Source organism: Macrobrachium rosenbergii, chromosome 5, assembly GCF_040412425.1.
Source record: "Macrobrachium rosenbergii isolate ZJJX-2024 chromosome 5, ASM4041242v1, whole genome shotgun sequence".
Lineage (NCBI taxonomy): Eukaryota > Metazoa > Arthropoda > Malacostraca > Decapoda > Palaemonidae > Macrobrachium > Macrobrachium rosenbergii.
In genome coordinates, this window is record NC_089745.1 from 52,963,927 (window position 1) to 52,984,245 (window position 20,319).

At 42.1% G+C, this 20,319-nt stretch overlaps 1 protein-coding gene across 3 annotated transcripts in view; it reads right to left on the reverse strand.

Moving 5' to 3' along the window:
- Positions 1-19,852, reverse strand: part of PIG-V (phosphatidylinositol glycan anchor biosynthesis class V) — an 82,113-nt gene extending 62,261 nt beyond the window's left edge. The window contains exons 1-3 of one of the 3 annotated variants that reach the window (XM_067104354.1): positions 19,656-19,852; positions 4,627-5,237; positions 2,984-3,128 (exon numbers count right to left, since the gene is read on the reverse strand). In XM_067104354.1, the coding sequence (XP_066960455.1) occupies positions 2,984-3,128; positions 4,627-5,237; positions 19,656-19,730 (831 nt within the window). In that variant the 5' untranslated portion in view covers positions 19,731-19,852. The remainder of the gene's footprint in view (positions 1-2,983; positions 3,129-4,626; positions 5,238-19,655) is intronic. The other 2 variants (XM_067104353.1, XM_067104352.1) reach the window with 2 other exon arrangements.
- Between the last annotated feature and the right edge of the window lie 467 nt (positions 19,853-20,319).

Sequence of the window (20,319 nt, forward strand, 5' to 3'; positions counted from 1 at the left end):
GTCGTCCACTGTAGGTGCAGGTGAACTAGCACTGGGTGGGCGTTTGGCTGGCGCAGGGCACTTGGCAGCTGGCGCCAAACTCTTGGTAACAGGCGTCGAGCACGCAAAGCCAGTCCGCAGGCACTCAGAAGTCGGCGTTGGGTACTCGGACACTATGACTGACATATACAGTGAACCCCCCGAATGCACGGGTCTGCGTACCCCCTCCCTCCGCAAATAGCTAAAATCCGCAAATACTTAAGACCCTTCTAAAAACACTTAGAAGTGCGTATTTGGTAGTTCAAACACAAAAAAAACTAAAAAAATGCTTATACAGGAATTATCCAACTTACGATGGGGTTAAGTTCCAAAAAACCGATTGTCTGTTGGAAAAACGTATTTCGAATATAGCCTAGCCTACTAGGGTATTCAGTACCATGTATACATGTATGGTAGCCTAGCCTACACTACTGTATAACGTATACTCTATACATACACGGTACAGTAAACCCCCCGTATTCGCGTTCTCATGGTTCGCGGACTCACGTATTCGCGGGTTTCTCTGTGGAACATATCTAGCCATCATTTGCGGAAAATTCGCCCATTTGCGGTATTTTTCACTGAGAAATATTCACTAATTACTGTATTTTCATATAATTTTCATGAATAAATGCACTTTTTGTGATAAAACTATAAAAATACTCAGGTATAAGCATTTTTACAGGGTTTTTCTTGGTTTAAGCTATCAAAATGGGCAGTTCTAAGTGTTTTTAGAGGAGTTTTAAGCATTCGCGGATTTGACCTATTCGCGGGGGTGTGTGGGACGCATCCCCCGCGAATACAGGGGGTTCACTGTATTTTTACACCGATAAACAATAAATATGTAAAACTCATATTATGATGAAATCAAGTGAAAACAGCGAACGGAATCTTGATTTTTTTTACACAAAACAAACATGCCCTCAACCGGCCAACTTCATCTATTAATGAAAAAAAAAATAGCTAAATTAATTTCACAACGATGTATTTAAGTTATATTTCGACCTAAAAACACTTTGTATAACGAAAAATAACCTTGCCCCGTATGTAGAGATTCAATTACGCTAACTAGAAGCAAGAAAAGCACTCAGAACTGAGTTACATATGACGAAATAAACTTACACGTAATCGATTTCCTAACCAAAACACTGATCGCAACTTATAATACAAAAGCAATATAAGGATATGTACAATATTAAAGGATATAGTGAATTACAGCATAACATTTTAAAATATCCCAGGAAAAGATGCATATTCGATGTTGACGTCTGTATACTATGATATTATGTGAATACAGAGTACAGTATAATGTAGGCTAGGCTACCGTATATGTAAATGACATACCATAGTGTAGGCTAAGCTAATTCTTGTTTGTTATTCAAATTCTCTTTGTACTGAATTATCATAAGTTACTCTGCATGAACCTCCAGAATTAGCTGATATTAATAATTACTATACCGTGTATGTATAGCTTATACTTTATAGTGTAGGCTAGGCTACCATATACTGGTATGTATACATGGTACTGAATACCCTAGTTAGGCTAGGCTATATTCGAGATAAGTTTTTTCCATCAAACGATAGGTTTTTTGGAACCTAACCTCATCGTAAGTAGGATAATACCTGTATAAGCATTTTTAGTTTTTCTGTGTGTGTTTGAACTATCAAAATAGGCACTTCTAAGTGTTTTTAGAAGGGTTTTAAGTATTCGCGAGTTTTAGCTATTCGCAGGGGGGGTGTGGTACTCATCCTCCCCCCCAAATATGGGGGTTTTACTGTAATTCAAACCAAGCTGCTGCAAAACTCCGATGTTGCATCAAAGGCCAGCAGAAAAGAAGTGAGCTCCTCTGCTTTGTTGTTCCTATTGTTCCCCAGCAGAGGGCGGGGTAGTCACCTACAGGAAAACGATAGTAGCGCTACCACAATTTTTAAAACTTTAAGCTGCCGTGCGAGTGGAAAAGTATAGCTTTGTAATTAATTGGTAAGTTACTTACAGTATATGAAATTAATCTTCCTACACCAAATATGTCGATACTGTACTGTACATATCACTGGCAGGTGAAGAGTAAAAATCTTTGAATTACCATATCCTTAAATCCGAAACTAACCTAAAATCAAATACTGAAAGTTTTTATACCACTGTACTAAAATACTTTTTTTTTTATTAGTTATTAGTGCTGAATTGTCTTATAGATCATATTCAACATAAAAATCTTAAAAATCCCAATACTGTATACAAACATTAATAAAAAAAAAGCATGGTTAAAACATGGTTACTGCTTGGATGAGAGTTCATGGTTCTTACTTGAAACTTAGACAATTTAGGAATGTAGTGTTTTGTCCTCTGCTTCACTGAGAAAGGGGAAACCATGGATTATACTTCTACAACTAATTTAGGAATAGAGAACTTTTTTACCAATGCTAAAACAATTATAAATTATACAGCAGTCTATTACCATTCTAGTTTTAGTTACTTACTCTCATTACATGTAGAATTCTATCGTACTTACTCCCTCCCCAGCCCCCAGGCCCCTTTCCACTTCCCTATCCCCTTCTTACATTTTTTTTATTCTCTTCTTGTTATTCTCCTCAGCTGCTACCAAGTCACCAGATTATTTCTTTTCTATGATATATTTTCATTCATATTTTTATTGCCTCCATGATTCACCACTTTTACCTCAACACATTTTCTTTTGGAAATTCACTGTGTATATAGTTCCTTTGCTTGGCTCCTTTAAAAATTAATATGAAGAGAATACAGAACCACAGCATATTTATGTAAACTGATTCCTGATTTTTGCTAACAGTGAAGTAAGTAAAACTAAAATAAGCAAAGGAACTTCAGTAACAGACAAATCCAAACCTTTTACTACTACAAGCTAAAAAGTATGAATTAAAAACAACTTTCTTTCCTACATATGCTACTGTACACTAAAGAAAAATAACACCATGCAAAGATTCTTACCAGGTAGCACCACATTTGGAAAATGGCAAAAGGTAGCATAACTAAGAAACATCCAACAAATAATGGAATGAGGGTGTAGTTGAAAGTCAAAACAACTACCAAGAGAAGAGAAAGCTGTCCTGACTCTGTTGTTGCATTCCGAATTCTGAAAAAAGAAATTAATACAATCACTGATAGAGCTTAACTTGGTTACAATTACAGCTTCACAGTTGATGAATTAAACCCAACAGAAAATTTACTACAGAACAGGAAAACGGTAACTGTATTACAACTTGCTTCATATTTCAAAAACCAGTTTTATATAACTTACTGCATTAATCTACCGAGTACAGTTATGAAGATTCAAGTGTACCGTACCTGGCCCTATTTCCCCAAAAGCTGAAGTTGCAGTTCAATGCCTATCTTTGGGGGGAATCTGTATGATGACTAACAAGCATTTCTTAAAATAACTAAAGTCAATGAAGGTATAGCTCTCCTTAGTAATGTCTGAAATTGGCCATGCCAATAATACCTTTCTTTTTTACTTTTCTTACCAATCTAGCTTTACTTGCACTTTTTTTCCAGTACAAACAGGTATACATTACTTAAAAGCACAAAACTGCAAAAGTTTAGATGAAAATCATGAACTATGCATATGGCTAAAGACAGTAGGGCAAAAACCAAATGCTCCCCAGGGATAGGGAAAATACTATTCTTTTAACCACTGCTCTGCTAATGACCTTGTTTAGCACTGTGTGTATGTGCTGATTAGCTTCATATGAATGCCATGTACTGAGTGGTTTGATAAGAATGTCTTACACTGACTGGAATGTTGATGCTTGTGGCGGGTGGAGGAGAGATTGTGGTAACAGACACATAACTTTGCTGTCAGCAGAGGAAAATTCACACTAACTCACCCTCAGACCTTAGGCTTTCCATCCCATTCAAGTGTGCTAAGACAGCAAGACAGGTTTTATTGTTCCTGAGAGGGTGAAAGTGTATTAGACTCATCTCCCTAATCTTCATAATACTGTATATGTCCCTTTCTTCACTTTCTTCAGAATTCTAGGGTGTGTCAACCTCTATGCTCTGGTGATAGGGGTATTCCTTAATTTGACTAACACAAATACTGTAGTACAATCCATGACCTTTCTAGAAAGGTTCCATTTCAATTCATAACACCCTGTTAGTCTTCAAAACTTCTGGTCTACCAGCACCATCATTCCAGAAGTTTGCAGACTCCAAGGCCATGAATCATCCTAAATTCTGGGAGTGCCAAGAAGCCTTCTCACTTAAAAAAACTACTCAGACTATAGTAATGTAATGGGTTTGAAGTTAAAACAAATAAATTTTTTTAAAACCAGCACTGATATTTAATACAAACCCTCTTCCCAGCCCCTATTAACTTGCAAAGAATGAAGACACTAGGGGTGCTTGGAGCCTGAATTGCAGAGTCAGCCAGGTGGAAGATCTCTTCTCATTTTTTTTATGTCTAAGCACTCTGCTGGATGAACATAAAGCTTTACTAAAGTAATTGGTATGTACTGAAGGAAAATCTATATTGTTTCTTAAAACTATATTCTTATACTGTTGCCCAATACCTTAACTTATTAGCTGAATACATTCTCACATGCTTAAAAATTGAAAATACAAAATGAACTTACTTGTGGTAATAATTATTGCAGTCTAATAATTTGCGATAGAGTATGAAGCCTATGTTGACTAGGCCATTGGATCGCACTGAAGAGGCCAAAGCAAATGGGAAGGCAGAACGTGTAGTACTTTGTGACTGATTCACAAGTAAAGCTGAGAAGGTGAAGAAAGCAAACAAACATTCACTATAGGGAGCCGTGAAGAACACTGTCGCTGGATTGATGCAAAATAATATTGCTGCTTTGTAGGCTAAAACTTCACTTTTCAAAACTTCTTCACTTAGTCTGTGCAATATACTGGCAGTTTTCACAAACATGTAGAAGTTCAATATAACTGATGACAGAATGAGAACACTATGATAATTCATCACATACTGTAGAGGAAAATGTAGAATATTTCCTATCAATCTTACAAGCATAGGAAACACTGGGAAGAATGCAAGTGTGTTTTCATGTGTATAACCATACTCAGCAATATGAAGGAAGTATTGTGCATCCCAACGTACAAGTCCTCCTAAAAGGAATTCAATCACTTTGTCTCCCCAAAGAACTGGCAACTCGGGATTTTCTGGAGATATAAAGGCATCAGCATGGTGGTCAGGAATTAGTAGGTTTGACAATGCCTGTAAAAACAAAAACATTATAGATCTAGTGAAACAAATATAAATAGTTAATTTAGTATTTATTTTTCAAATACCTCTGCATTATATAACTTTTACTTTCACCCCAGCAGGAGTTTGACAGATAGCAAAATAAAAACCAGAACCCTGTTTTCTATGAATATCTGTTTCTATCCATCTACTTCCCCCACCCCTACCAGGGGACCGATAGGTACAGATGCTTGTAGCCGGTCAGTCTGCTTCTGTCCACTTTGAATGTGGGGAGGGAAGGAAGGAGGGCAAATTGTATAATGGAGAGGTAGGCATTTAAAAAATAAATACAAAATTAAGTACAGTATTTTTTTTTTAAATGAACCTTACTTCTCCATTATATAGCTGATTCCCATATTTGAAAAAGGAGGTAGGCTAAGTGGAACTCAGCCAACCCTTTAAAGGCTACTTATTAACAAAATATTATGTACAAAACAAGTGTTTGTTTACCCGGTGAATTTAATCCACTGGCTATAATTGCTGCCTTAAGAGGACTGCCACTCAGGTACGAGATCCTCATCACGAAGATACCTGAGGTATCGTTGGAGGGTGTCCCCTTCAGCGGCAGGAGTGGTAGGGTTACTGTGCTGAAACCCTGCATAGCCAACGATGGTTAACTAACATTCAACATTGAGTACCTACACAATTCTCGAAAACCACAACTGGGTTTAAATAAACAGAGGAGTTAACATTCTACAACAATTTTATTTAATCTCTGTACCATGAAGATAAATCATAGCAAATAGTGAATTACCATGACACTGAGTGACTTCAGTAACTTATCCAAGGATAAGTTTTTCCTAAATTTAAAAGACACTGATTTGGTTCGAAACCTGTCAGCTCAACAAAAAGATGTAAGTTCTGATTTGGAAAAAACTCACAATAACAAGAAAGTTCCTGAACCATGGGGACTCGAAACCAAAACAACAACCAACAGTTTACAAATGGAGACTTCTGCAACTGGATATAGAGTTGCAATCTCTGTAACAGAATACTGAGAGACTACTAAGGGCAACTACCTGCCTGCCAGAAAGGAAGCCGAAACAAAAGCTCTTTGCTAAACTTTTCTATAGGCAAGTGATAGTCACACAGGCAGCAGGCGCGCGGGTGATAGTCTTGCAGGCGAAAGGTGCACAGACAAGCAAGCAATAGTTGCATAGGCACATGAGAGCAAGAACCAGAAAAGCTACAGACTGAAGAGAAAACCTGAGGGGCACAAAGCACAGGAGAGAGATGCAAGGAGCGCAGCTTTGTGGTGAACTGTTTAATATTGCACTAGGTGCAGGCAACCGGTGCACCAGAACTGCGAAGTGCACAACTTTGCTAGCCAACAAAGGCCACTATACACAGGAAAGCTGAAGAAAGTCTAGGCTTCTCACTGGAAACTAACTGATTCTTAATACTAGCCTTAAACCGCAAAAGATACTAGCTACAAAGGATTGAATCGAAACTCACTAAAGCTCGCTTAAACGTTACCAGAAAGAGTCGAAGCACCACTCCTACCAAGCCAATCCAATACAATAAAATCAAAAGAAGGAAAAATGTCAGGCAACTCCTCTATTCTTTCTCGAGCTATCCTATCAGAGAATGACTTCTGGAGCCAGAACTGTTGCAGCTAATGCCGGAGCTGCCATTGTTGCTAACATAGGAACTGGAGCTGCAGATGCCAGACTAAACAGAGGAAGGAAAAAACATGCAGATCTGCACCACTTTCTGACATGCCCTGGTTCCCTGTTACTCAATGCCACAAGGGTGTAAGACAGGACATGCCAAGGACATGGCAAGATAAAAGCAGGGGCATTAACCCTTTCTCTGACACAGGGAAAAACCTGAACTTAACAAGACTCCTGAGAGGGTAGCGCCAAAGGAAAAATAAAAATAATAATTGTGCAAAACTTATGCCAAGTGAACATAAAAAAATGATATTTTAATGATAAAATAAAGTTTGTTCATACTTACCTGGCAGATATATATATAGCTGTATTCTCTGATAGTCCGACAGAATTTCAAAACTTACGACACACGCAGTGGGAGATCAGGTGGTTAGTACCCATTCCCGCCGCTGGGAGGCGGGTATCAGGAACCATTCCCATTTTCTATTCAGATTTTCTAGTGCCACTGTCTCCTGAGGGGAGGTGGGCGGGCACTATCATTAAAATATCATTTTGTTCATGAGACTTACCTGTCAGATATATATATAGCTGAATACCACCATTGGAGGTGGGTACAGACAGAATAGGATTTAGGAAACATACTACATGTAGGTGAAAGATACCTTGGTTCCTTACCTGTTAGCATAGCTGACTTCGTGATTACTGTCACCCAAGTCCGCTTCTGCTTAACTAGAGTCTCCAGCAAGGGTGTGACCTGTATAGCTGGTGAGTTCTAGATGATCTGTCAACGGGGGCGTGACCACAATGTGACTAGACCATATTGACCATACAATGAGGGCAAACGAAGTAAAAACCAACCACCTGACCAAGCCTAACTAAGTTAGGATAACGCAACTAAAGCTAACGAGTGGGAAGTCCGCCACAGGCAGTCGACCCAACAACCATAAAAACACTATCCAACCATTTTCTATAGGATAGGATGAGTGTCATCCCCTGCCCCCAGGAAAGTATCTGCGGAAACGTATGGTCCTAGCGAGAAGCAGTTCTCATATGCCGTCTTCACATCTCTCAGGTAGTGTGAAGCGAACACAGAGTTGCTACGCCAAAATGTGGCACCCAGAATGTTACTGAGTGACATATTCTTCTGAAAAGCCACTGAAGTTGCAACCGCCCTCACCTCGTGAGCATTGACTTTCAGAAGTTTAAAATCAGTGTCTTGACAGCATGAATGGGCTTCTTTAATCGTATCCCTCAGAAAGAAAGCCACAGCATTCTTCGACATAGGTAAGTCCGGTCTCTTTACGGAACACCATAAACTATCTGAGGGGCCTCGACTTTCCTTCGTCTTGTCTAAGTAGACTTTGAGAGCCCTAACAGGGCAAAGGACTCTCTCTGGCTCTTGAATTAGGATCTCAGCCATACCCTTGATTTCGAAGCTCTTGGGCCAAGGGTTAGACGGGTTCTCATTTTTCGCTAAAAAGGAAGGGCTTAAAGAACAAACAGCGTTATGTCCTTTAAAGCCTATATGTCTACTAAAGGCTTGCAGTTCACTAACCCTCTTCGCAGTTGCTAAAGCGGTTAGAAAAATAGTCTTTCTGGTAATGTTCCTCAATGACGCAGAACGAAGAGGTTCGAAAGAACTGGACATCAGGAACCGTAACACAACATCCAAATTCCAAGAAGGAGTCCTTAGTCGAGGCACCTTCGAGGTTTCGAAGGATCTAAATAGATCGTGAAGGTCTTTGTTGTTAGACAGATCCAAGTTTCTATGCCTAAAAACAGATGATAGCATACTCCTATATCCCTTGATAGTCGGGACTGCTAGTTTAACATCACTCCTCAGAAACAAGAGGAAGTCTGCTATCTGGCTCACAGAGGTCGTGGTAGAGGAAATGCCCTTCTTTCTACACCATCTCCTAAAGACGGTCCACTTCGATTGGTACAAATTACTGGAAGAGAGTCTTCTTGCTCTGGCAATAGCTTTCGCCACTGGTCTAGAAAAACCTCTCGCTCTGGCCAGCTTCTCGATAGTCTGAATGCAGTTAGACTCAGAGCGGGGAGGTTTTTGTGGTACCTCTCGAAGTGGGGTTGTCTGAGTAGATCGACTCTCATGGGCAGAGATCTCGGAAAGTCCACTAGGAAGGACATGACCTCTGTGAACCATTCCCTCGAAGGCCAAAACGGGGCGATTAACGTCATCCTCGTCCCTTCCGACGACTTCTCCAATGATTTTGTACGGGGGAAAGGCATACACGTCCATCCCCGTCCAATCCCAGAGAAGAGCGTCTACTGAGAGCGCTCCTGGGTCGAGAACAGGGGAGCAGTAAAGAGGAAGTCTCTTCGTCTTGGAAGTTGCGAAGAGATCTACCAAGGGACGTCCCCAAAGCTTCCACAGTCCTTGACACACCTCTTGGTGTAGGGTTCACTCGGTCGGCAGCAGTTGTCGCTGCCGACTTAGAAGATCCGCACAGACGTTCTCTACGCCTGCAACAAACCTCGTGAGGATCGTAATATTCCGGGCCTGAGCCCACAGAAGGATGTCCTTTGCTAAGGCGAACAGGGACCGAGAGTGAGTTCCTCCCTGTTTCTTGAGGTATGACAGGGCCGTGGTGTTGTCCGAGTTGATCTGGACAACTCAGTTCGTGACTTCGTCCCTTGAGAAGAAAAGAAGGGCCAACTGAATCGCCCCAATTCTTTGAGGTTTATGTGCCAGGACACCTGTTCCCCTCTCCAGGTGCCCGACACTTTGTCCCTCCCCAGTGTTGCTCCCCACCCTGAGATGGACGCGTTGGAAAACAACACTAGGTCGGGGTTCTGAAGTTTGAGAGAAAGGCCTTCTGCCAACTTCGATGGATCGAGCCACCACCTTAGGTGATCCTTCACCTTTGGCGAAATACTCAGAGAAACTTCCAGATTCTCCTTGTCCTGCCAGTTCTCTGCAAGGAAGAATTGAAGCGGTCTGAGATGCAGTCTCCCCAGGGAAACAAACTTCTCCAGCGATGAAATGGTCCCCAGCAGACTCATCCATTCCCTCACCGAGCATGGTTCTTTCCAGGAAGGCTGAAACTTTGTCTAAACACTGTAGTTGTCTTTCTTGAGACGGAAACGCTCGAAAAGCCACTGAATCCATCTGAATCCCCAGATAAACGATGGACTGAGTCGGGGTCAGATGGGACTTTTCGAAATTCACCAGAAGTCCTAGGGACTTCGTCAAGTTCAAAGTCGTGTGAAGATCCTCCAGACACCTCGTCATTGACGAGGCTCGAATGAGCCAATCGTCCAAATAAAGAGAGACTCTTATTCCTCCAAGGTGAAGCCATCTCGCAACATTCCTCATTAAAATCGTAAAAACCATAGGAGCTGTGCTGAGCCCGAAGCAGAGAGCCCTGAACTGAAATACCTGTCCCCGCAGGACAAATCTCAGGTATTTCCTCGATAGAGGATGTATAGGGACGTGAAAATAGGCATCCTGGAGATCGAGAGAAACCATCCAGTCGCCTGGTCTTAGGGCTCCCATGACCGACTGGGACGTCTCCATTACGAACTTTTCCTTCAGAACGAAATGGTTCAACTTGCTGACGTCCAGAACTGGTCTCCATCCCCCTGACTGCTTCGGTACCAGAAACAGCCTGTTGTAAAAGCCCGGGGATTGTAAATCTGAGACCTGCTCCACAGCTCTCTTCTCGAGCATTTGCTCGAGCAGGTCGAAGAGAATCTGCTGCTTCTCCTGCTGATAGGATGGCGACAGATCTATGGGTTTCGTGCATAACGGAGGCAATACGAGGAATGGGATCTTGTATCCCTTTTCGATGACTTGGAGGGACCAGTTGTCCGTCCCTCTCTCTCTCCAGGCTCTTGCAAAAGAAAGAAGCCTGGCTCTACCGGTGTCTGAAGGTTTGGAGTCATTTCTTGCCCTGGTCTTAGAAGGGGCTCTCCTCTCTGAGGACCTCTTCCTCGAAAGGACGATCTAGAAGAGGGTCCTCCACGAAAGGGCTTCTGAATCTTGGAAGCCTGCCCAAGGGAAGAAGTCGAAGGGGCTGCTGGACGTCTAGAAGACTGGGCCAGGAGGTCCTGAGTAGCCTTCTCTTGCAAAGTGGCAGCCATATCCTTGACTAAGGACTGGGGAAAAAGATGGCTAGACAGCGGAGCGAACAACAACTCTGCCTTCTGAGTAGGAGAGACCGACTTCGCAGTGAAGTTGCAGTAAATGGCTCTCTTCTTTAAAAGCCCCGTACAGAAGTGGGCAGCCAGTTCTTCGGAGCCATCCCTAACCGCCTTGTCCATACAGGATAGGACGCTAAACAAATCTCCCAGACTAATGGAGTCAGGGCTACGAGCCTGCAAGTCCAGGACTCCCAGGCACCAGTCCAGAAAGTTGAAGACTTCCAAAGACCTGAATAGGCCTTTCAGATGGTGATCGGTTTCAGATAAAGACCAGGACACCTTCGCTGTTGAAAGGAGAGACCTTCTGGGGGCGTCCACAAGACTGGCAAAATCCCCTTGAGAAGAGGAAGGAACTCTCCAACCAACCTCCTCTCCTGTCTCGTACCAAATTCCTGCTTTTCCACTCAATCTTGATGGAGGCAGGGCGAAAGAAGTCTTGCACTGGGCCTTCCTGGAGTCCATCCACTCCTGAACCTTGTTAAAGGCCCTCTTCGTAGAGAGAGACGTAGCCATCTTCACAAAACCAGAAGACTTTTGTGATTTAGACGAGGTTAGCTGCGAGAGGGGAGGGGAGAGCAGAGAGGTTGAAACTTGTCCCCAAACAAGTCCTTCAGCAGCCTAGTCAAGACTTGGTAGTCTGCAGAAGCTGAAGAAGAAGAGGACTGATCCTCAACTGCAGGATCCGAAGCGCTAGACAGCTCTCCTTCTTCAACAGGCACAACCGAAGGGGCAGGAGAAGACCCGGGAGGACGAAGCCCTTGCAGACCAACACGCAAACGGGACTTCTGCTTGGAAGAAGTCCGAGAGGGGTCGCGAAAGTCTCGGGCAGAAGAGTCTAAAGCGAGCGTCTGGCGAGATTCCCGACGAGCTTCTTGACGACGATCGATCCTGATGAGAGCCTGATGAGGAGGCGTCATGCCTAGCAGCAAGGAGGCGCGTCATGCAAAGGAGGCGTCTTGCCGAGCAGCAAGGAGGCGTCATGAAGAGCAGCAAGGGAGGCGTCATGTCGAGCAGCAAGGGAGGGCGTCTTGCCGAGCAGCATGAGGAGCGTCATGCTTAGCAGCATGGCGTCCTGGCGAGAAACAAGAGGATCGTCAGAGTAACGAGGGGTCAAGCCTAGCAGCATGAAGAGCTTCAGAAAGCGGAAAGTGCGATCCCTGCCGAGACCAGTAAAGTGCTGAGCAACAGGACTTCTAGAGGGCGGCGAAGCATGAGATGACGACGAACGTGGAGAAGGAGAAGGGGAAGGTTTGGACCTCTTGATCGGCAGATGGGAATCCTTCCGATGACGACACGTATCAGTCTCTTTCTGGGCCATTAACGAAGCCAATTGCTTCTGCATGCCTAGCAGCAGCTTACGAGTAGGAGAAGTCTCCTCCTCAGGAGAGGGGCTGATCCTGTGAGAAGATGAGGGGCGAGGGGACGCCTTCTTCCTTCTCACAGGGGAAGCAACAGCTTTCTTTCTGGAGCGAGCGGAGCGCTCAAAAGCGTCACCGTCCGATGACGTCCTGGTCCTCTTCTGTGGCGGGATGGCGTCAAAATCCTCCGGAGAAGAGCGAAGAGCGTCACGAGAAAAGGGACGTGAAGCGTCCCCTTCTTTGAAGCTTCTCTTCAAAGGGCGAGAGTCCCGAGATTTCCACTCCCGACGGGGAGGAGGAATCGGGGAAGAGAAGCATTCGCCAGGATTCGTGCCCGAGCACGATCCTTGGCAGCCTGGGAAGCGTCATCAGGACATGCGAAGGGACGCCAGATCGGTGGGGGTCCGCGTAACCCTCTTGCGGCTTTCGACATGCCCACTCCCTGAGTCCTGGGAGTCCGACAGAGGTCTAGACCTAGAGGCGTTATACGGCCGATCTGACGCCCCCTCCACAACACTAGGGGGACAGACACTATCACTGCACTTCACAGCACTTTGAAGAGCGAGCATTTTAGCTTCCAAGGTACGAATGGAAGACATAATAACCGCCAGGGCATCACCTTCCGCAGACACAACCCCGGGGTTCGGGGGCAACACCACAGGGTTAGGAAGAGCTATGTCTACAGGAGGGTTAGCAGGTGAAAAAACACTACCCTGACTCCTACCACTTCTGGAGGAAGACCTCCTGATCCTATCTCGCTCTAGCTTTCTCACATAAGAATCATAAGTCCTCCAACTAGCATCAGACAAAGATTCACACTCCTTGCATCGGTCATTCAACAAACAAACATGCCCTCTGCACCCCGAGCATACAGTGTGAGGATCTACCGAAATTTTCGGTAGCCTCACCTTACAGTCTTGCACACGGCAAACTCGATAACTAGAAGAACTAGATTCAGACATCTTAATCCAAGGAAAAAACAAAGCCAAATCCAAAACAATCCACAATAGCGTATGCCTAGCCACAAGTCCAAGTCAAAAAACCAAAAGTCAAACAAATACTTAAGTGACAACCAAGTTTTATCCAAAATCCAAGATGGAGGTACTGAAAACAAGTGTTGACAGTACCGGCGACAGAGAAAATCTGAATAGAAAATGGGAATGGTTCCTGATACCCGCCTCCCAGCAGCGGGAATGGGTACTAACCACCTGATCTCCCACTGCGTGTGTCGTAAGTTTTGAAATTCTGTCGGACTATCAGAGAATACAGCTATATATATATCTGACAGGTAAGTCTCATGAACAAATTACTCAATCTTATCAAATCTAATGCCTTGAATCGATGGGAAGCTTATTTGGAGTAACAAATAGAAGAGAAGCAGTGCAAAGGACCTATCCAGCTACTATACGGGAAGGCAACAAAACATGCATCCCTTTAACACAAATCTTACAAAACCTATCCTCTTTGTTCCTACAAACTAATCAGTTATCTTTGCTCATGATCAATTTCTGCATGATTTCATTAGACAACAATTCACATCAGCTATTCCAATCATAATCCTTCTGACAGCAGTACACATATATCATGAGGGTCAATAAAACTGGAATAATGCCTATTGTGGTGGTGCTTACCTTACAGACTCTTACTAATCAAATATTCAAAATAAAAACAAAGAAAATCCAAAAACAAACCAACAGAAAACCAACATTTAAGAATCTGTCTACCTCAGATCAAAATTGGTGACATCAGTAGACTGACTGGCTATGAGTATTTGTAGATGGATAGAAAATGGATATTTATAGAAAACTTAGTGTAATCTGTCAAAATCCTGCTGGCACAGAAGTAAAAGCTAAGGTAAGGTTCATTTAAAAAATGAAGTTTTATTATTGTAAAATGCTTTAACAAATTACTGTAACATATATAGTAATAACATATACAGTACATGGTTAACCTAAGAGAATCTGATAATAGTGCAATTACATTATTACATGATCACACTACAATAAAGGTAATAAAATTACAAATTTCCAAAACTCATTGGGTGACATTTAGAAAAAACATATATTCATTAAGAATAAAATTCAAATTTCAGTTCCTAAAAAAACTCAATTGTAAAAGTTATTTTTGTGACATTTAGATCTAAATACAACAAATTTTAAAAGTACTAATCCTAGGTACATATACAAACCAGAGCCTTTTATATAAAAGCTTCCTTCAGCTTGAGCTAGACTGGACACTATACTTGGTAAAAAGGTAGTTAATGGGTGGAGATAGGGATGAGCCGGTAATACCCCTCACTTGAAACCTCACTGAAGAGGGAACATGACACTCCTAAACTGTATGTAATCTTCAATATGTTTGTCCTTTAATTTGCAGTTTTTTCCAACTGATCTGCTATCACCTTACTCACTTTACTTCATCAGTCTTTTTCCTTGGAGTAATTCATAAGATGAGAAGCATAAATTAAACCCTTGGTAGACTTCAGGATGGAATGTGGTGTGCACTCAACTGAAACTCCACCCAGAAATGACAAAGCCAGTAGCTTTGAGCACTCTCATGGTGATCCTACTTCAACCAGTAATTCGTTTCTACATTCAATAACTATTAATTTCAAAGATATTTACATCAATGTTACTTAATTTTAGGCTCCTGCATCTATTATAAGAATTGGCTACAAAGACCCCAAGGATTATACCACGCAGTACTTTTACTTTTCTTATAATTGTTGCTGTTCTTGTAATTGTTATTCCTGTAATTGTTGTTGTCCTTGTAATTGTATGGTTCTAATGTTGTATAACTAGAACAAGATGGCAGAGAGGGAGAAGTGGTTGTGGATTGGTCCTTAGGCTCACCTTGGGTCCAGGTCAGGTTACTGCCAGTGTCAGTATGTCTGAAGGTCCCAGGGGCAATATACTTACCTTAGGACCTTTCCATGAAAAATATACAGGAAAAAAAAAAAAACCACTTGAAAATTTTTCCACTAATGACACCAATAGGAACTGACTCACAAATGTCCACCCCCGACCCTATAACACAATTAGAGACACAGTTGTAGGCTTATCCTGCTTGTTGGGATCAAGTCTATTAAACAAATATAATCATCCCACTCTATCTTGGAGAGCAAACTGCATAGAATGCCAGGAGTCCCACATAAATGTTAATTAAGGCTGACCACTGAGGAAGTTCCACCCTCAAGGTATCAATATAACAAGTCATATAGATACTCTTCATGTTCAAACATTATTGGATGGTACACAATCCCCTTACAGCTCTTGCTATTAACTTCAAAAGAGAGCCACAATCTCAAGAATGGTACCTTTTACCATTTAACAAACAAAATTTAACAAGAGTGGAAAAATCCACATCATTTAATAAAAAAAAAATAAATAAATAATGGATTGGACTCTGGACCCAAACACAGGAATTAATACCAGGTGTTCAAGAGCCTCTCACCAAAGTAAGGCAGTCCTATATTGAGGAAGCATTTACAGCCCAAACATTTAGTTTGCACGTGCATGGTGCTACCAAACGAGGGAGTTGTGGTGACCCTACCCTGCAAGCCTGGGAGAAGCACAGGTCTAGTATGCCAGCTAATATAATGGCAGTACAACAACCAGTACCATAGGTATGTGTCAAATACTCTTGTGTCATGGGTAATTCATCCATGGAACAGAACTACAAGCCATAATGTTTAGCTCCGTGCACACACTGAGTGAGAGGGTAGCAGTAAATCTACCCTGTGAGCTTCAGAAGGACAGGCCTAGCATGCCTGCTCATGTGAGTGATGCTCCCTGTTTGAAGAAAACCATACTAGTATTGGCTACAGGAAAGTTGGCATGGTGCTATCATCTGAATGCAACTCTGGGGTGCGAGGATTACCATGCACCTTCTGTATGCATGTTCACGGAACCACAATATATGATAACCACCACCAGTATTGGTAGATATACCATGGGCTGCAGATACTTGTGCAGGGAAATGGAGTTCTGGGCCATGGTCATTTGTCCTATGAAGCTCCAAGTGTTCAGTGAAAGACGAACTAGCAGAGGTCATGGGAGAGCAAGCAATGCACTACTGTATAAGCTCAACTCCAGGGCCTGTGGCAGACCACTAATAGATCAGGGTGCAACAGAGCTTCCCTGTACATGTGACACCATATGGTGAAGGCTTGTAGCACAAAAACACCATCTGTAGCCGCACAGTCTGGGGAAGCACACACAGCAAGCAAGGAAGAAGCCATACAAGATTCCAGAGAAGCATAGGTGGAGAGCATACCTCAAGCCTGAGAAATGTAGATCGACCTGTGTTACCAAGCTTGCTTGATAGAGTGCAATACCTAGAGGTGGATGAACCCCGTCACCTCCCCAAACAGGCGAAAGGAGCTTATGTGCTTGTTCTCTTCTGCAGGAGCAGTAGCTTGGTCAATTTCACAGGGACATCTCGCATGGGAAGGACGACTGTTACTGGAGGCTTAATGGCACTAAGCTCCTTTCAGGTGCAGCAACAACACATGGTAGCAGCCAATGTAAGAGGTAAGCAAACTGATCACTCACCTCCCTGTGTGTACTGGGCCCCTCTCAGCGAAGAGAGCAGTATATGTGCACAGAGAAAGAGCAGGGAAAAGTTCAAGGTGAGGAGAATGGAGTGATAGGGTAACACTACCCAACTTCCCGCTCTACCTAGACCTTATGAAGCTGCAAATCCTACATTTATAAAGGATCATAATAGTGGGGTTCTGCCTAAATAGAGGGTTTGAAAGGTCACATAAAAGTGCTCATGACCTTCACACATCAGTTATGCACTACTTTCCTTACGAGTACAAACCACTCGGTATTATTTTACAATAGTTCCAAATCATTCTATAATGATTATAGTATTATAGATGCATTTTGCATAAAAAATAATTAAACTTTGTCTCTGAACACTTTTGGGGGGAATTCACCATATCCGAGATATGAATATTTATATAATCCCCATCTTCGAAAAATTTCTAAGTGTTTTGTTTACTTTAACACGGACACAGTTTGTGCTCTGATGCGAGTTTGTTTTTGTTTAGAATTGCATTGTGGTTCTGATGCGAATTTTTTCCCCCTTAAAATTGCATTGTGGGTAGTTACGTGTTATGTCTAGGAGTCACGTGACCTGGTGAAAATCTTACAGGTGTCAGACATTTTCGCTTGTCATTTGGTTAAAGTCTGTCATAGAGTGAGGCTATGTCCAGTCTGTGTTCATCTTGTAACTTTGAATATTTTTGCTTAATTCACAATTTCTTTGAAGATGAAACACGATGCACTGATTTTTTGAGACAACATGTGTTACATGCAGCAGTACAGTTCAGTTTTACACCAATTTTTACTTGAAGCTGCTAAATTACATCCACCTTTAAGTGGCACTCAGCCACCATCACCACATAGGAAATCATTTTCTGGTGACCACGAATAAAACGATGACACTGTAGATGAGCCACAACCATCTTGTTCTGGATATAACCCATCAAAAAATTTGTGTCCATCCAATTAAGGTAAATTTATAATTATAACATGATTTACCTCCTGCAACCCCTGTGGCTAGCGCACACAGCGCAACATTACCCCTTGCCAGCATATACGAGCTTGCCAAGAATCTTTATAAATGCGGATAAGGCGTGAAGCGCCGTTCCGCCACCCGCTTGTGGTTAAGGGATGTTAGGCTACATTACACTAGCCTACGTTGCCTGACTATGGCTTGCTAGGTATGCTATGATTTACTTCATTTTACTCATTAATTCAAAATCAAGGTGGTGATTTACCCCACCCAAAACCCCCATTCCCAAAGGGTCCCCAACCTTCTTGGATGTGGTAGGGGTGTATAGGCTAGTAACTCAAAAAAAAAACTCATTTCCCCAATGTATTACTATCATAGCCATTCAGAACACATTAAAACACACATGGAAATACATAATTACTTTAGAAAAATGGAGTTGGAACTGTTGTAAAAATTTACCAATCACTCAAAACACAGGTTCAAGCTTTGCAGTTGGCATGAGTGCTGCAATGTCCTAGCCAGAAAAGTGTTTGGTGACAGCATATAAGGATATGGTTTGTATTTCCTAAGGAACAAATGAAACTCATTAAAAGGAATGAAAAGTATAATAGTTGGCAATTACTTTGATGGACTACCTTGCTATCATGTACCAAGCTAAAAACATTTTATTAACAATCAATGAGGTAAAATTTTACTAGGTAATACTAAACACCATTATCGCATTTTGGACTTGAAAACATCATTTTCCTGTTTTACTGTATTCTTTGAATAGTTCTGACATTTGTTTTATTAGCAAATGACCTAATAAACCAGAGATAACCTATCCTAGGGTACCAGGTATTTACTCTAGTGCATAATGTTAGTCTGAAAACATTCGATGAACTTACCTTAATATGAGTGAGAATTATCAATGGCATTAAGATTTTTGTCTTTCATTCATTTTGAGTTTTCCCTAACCCAAAAACCCACTGTGCCACTGTGGCCCCCTGTAGGATATAGCAAAAGGGGGATCCATTTCCTCTAAAAGTAATCATTTGCACATAGGAAAACATAGCAAAAGGACCTTTTCAAGCCCAAATTGCACTAATGGTTTAAAGTAAAAATTTACCACTAACGCGTTGGCCTCATAATCTTAGAGACAGCGTTCGCTCCCTGTCAAGGGGCGGATAGTGAGACTGTTTACTGGAAGGTCACTGCCATGAGTGACGACATGGTGGGGGATTGGGGTTACCCAGCTGATGTCCACCCAAGAGGCAATAGCCTGTGGGAGGACTGAACCAACTAAACTTTAACTTTAAAGTATTTGCTCAAAAATTAATCACGGTATCACTAAACAAAATTAAGCTTAGTAGGTTAGCCCAGCCTAAGCTAGCCTAACCTTGGACAAAGAGGTAAAAGCGCCGATGTGATGGGCACATTATTTTCGAGGCTAGGCCTACAGTCAGCTTAAATTCAGTTATAGCCTACATCCTGGCCTAATCTTTCCTTAACTAAGGCACAGTGTCCTGACTTGGCCCTAGGTACTTCGCCGCCCTAAGGCACCATAAATGACACCATGCTTAGCAGAATGAAGCTACTATCGCTTAAACTTCAGCAGAATGACGCTACTATCGCTTAAATTTCATGTCGGATATGAAAAACTAACTTAACATCTTACAGGACCCTACATTTTCAAAGTTCGGTCTGGGTCCTGAACGAAGACCAACCTTCGCTTAGATATAAAGACAACTTACCTGAAGTAATAAAACTGATACTCTTGTAAAGATTGCAAAGTTTTTCACTTTTTGTTTTAGGGTGTATACTGCCATGACTCATGCCAGACTGAAATTTCTTTGGTACACTTCAAAACTAATCGTACAGTACAAGGCAACCGGTAGGGGAGGCAACCGACGGACGACGTGCTCGCCACTCGAGTTGTCAAGGAAATGTTAATGTAAACAAACGTCTTTCCCTCAAGGACTTCGTGTAATGTAGAGATTCTCAGTTTTATTATTTCATTCGGTTTAATGTTTCTCTCAAACTAAAAAATTTAAGAGAGAAACATGATTTTGTAGACGGAGTAAGTAATCTGTATTTTGTTTCATCAAAAAGAAATCTATCCTGATTCTTAGGAGAGACTACATTTTTCCTCTGAATATGCTAGCTATTATTAATGCTGGAAACTTCTAGACTGACCTCTTAAAAATAAAATTTCCTTTGAGGCACGAAAACCAAGCAGAGCAGACATGCACATGAATTTCGCTGCTGAACGACCTACACAAGCGAGGGATATTCATTATTAGCAACATAAACAAGGTTTTTGAAAAAGTGAGAATGGAAATAACGAAGGAAAAGATAAACCAGAAAATAAGCAGGTTCTAATGTGGTGGGCTAGAGGGAAGATCCACGGGTGACCAC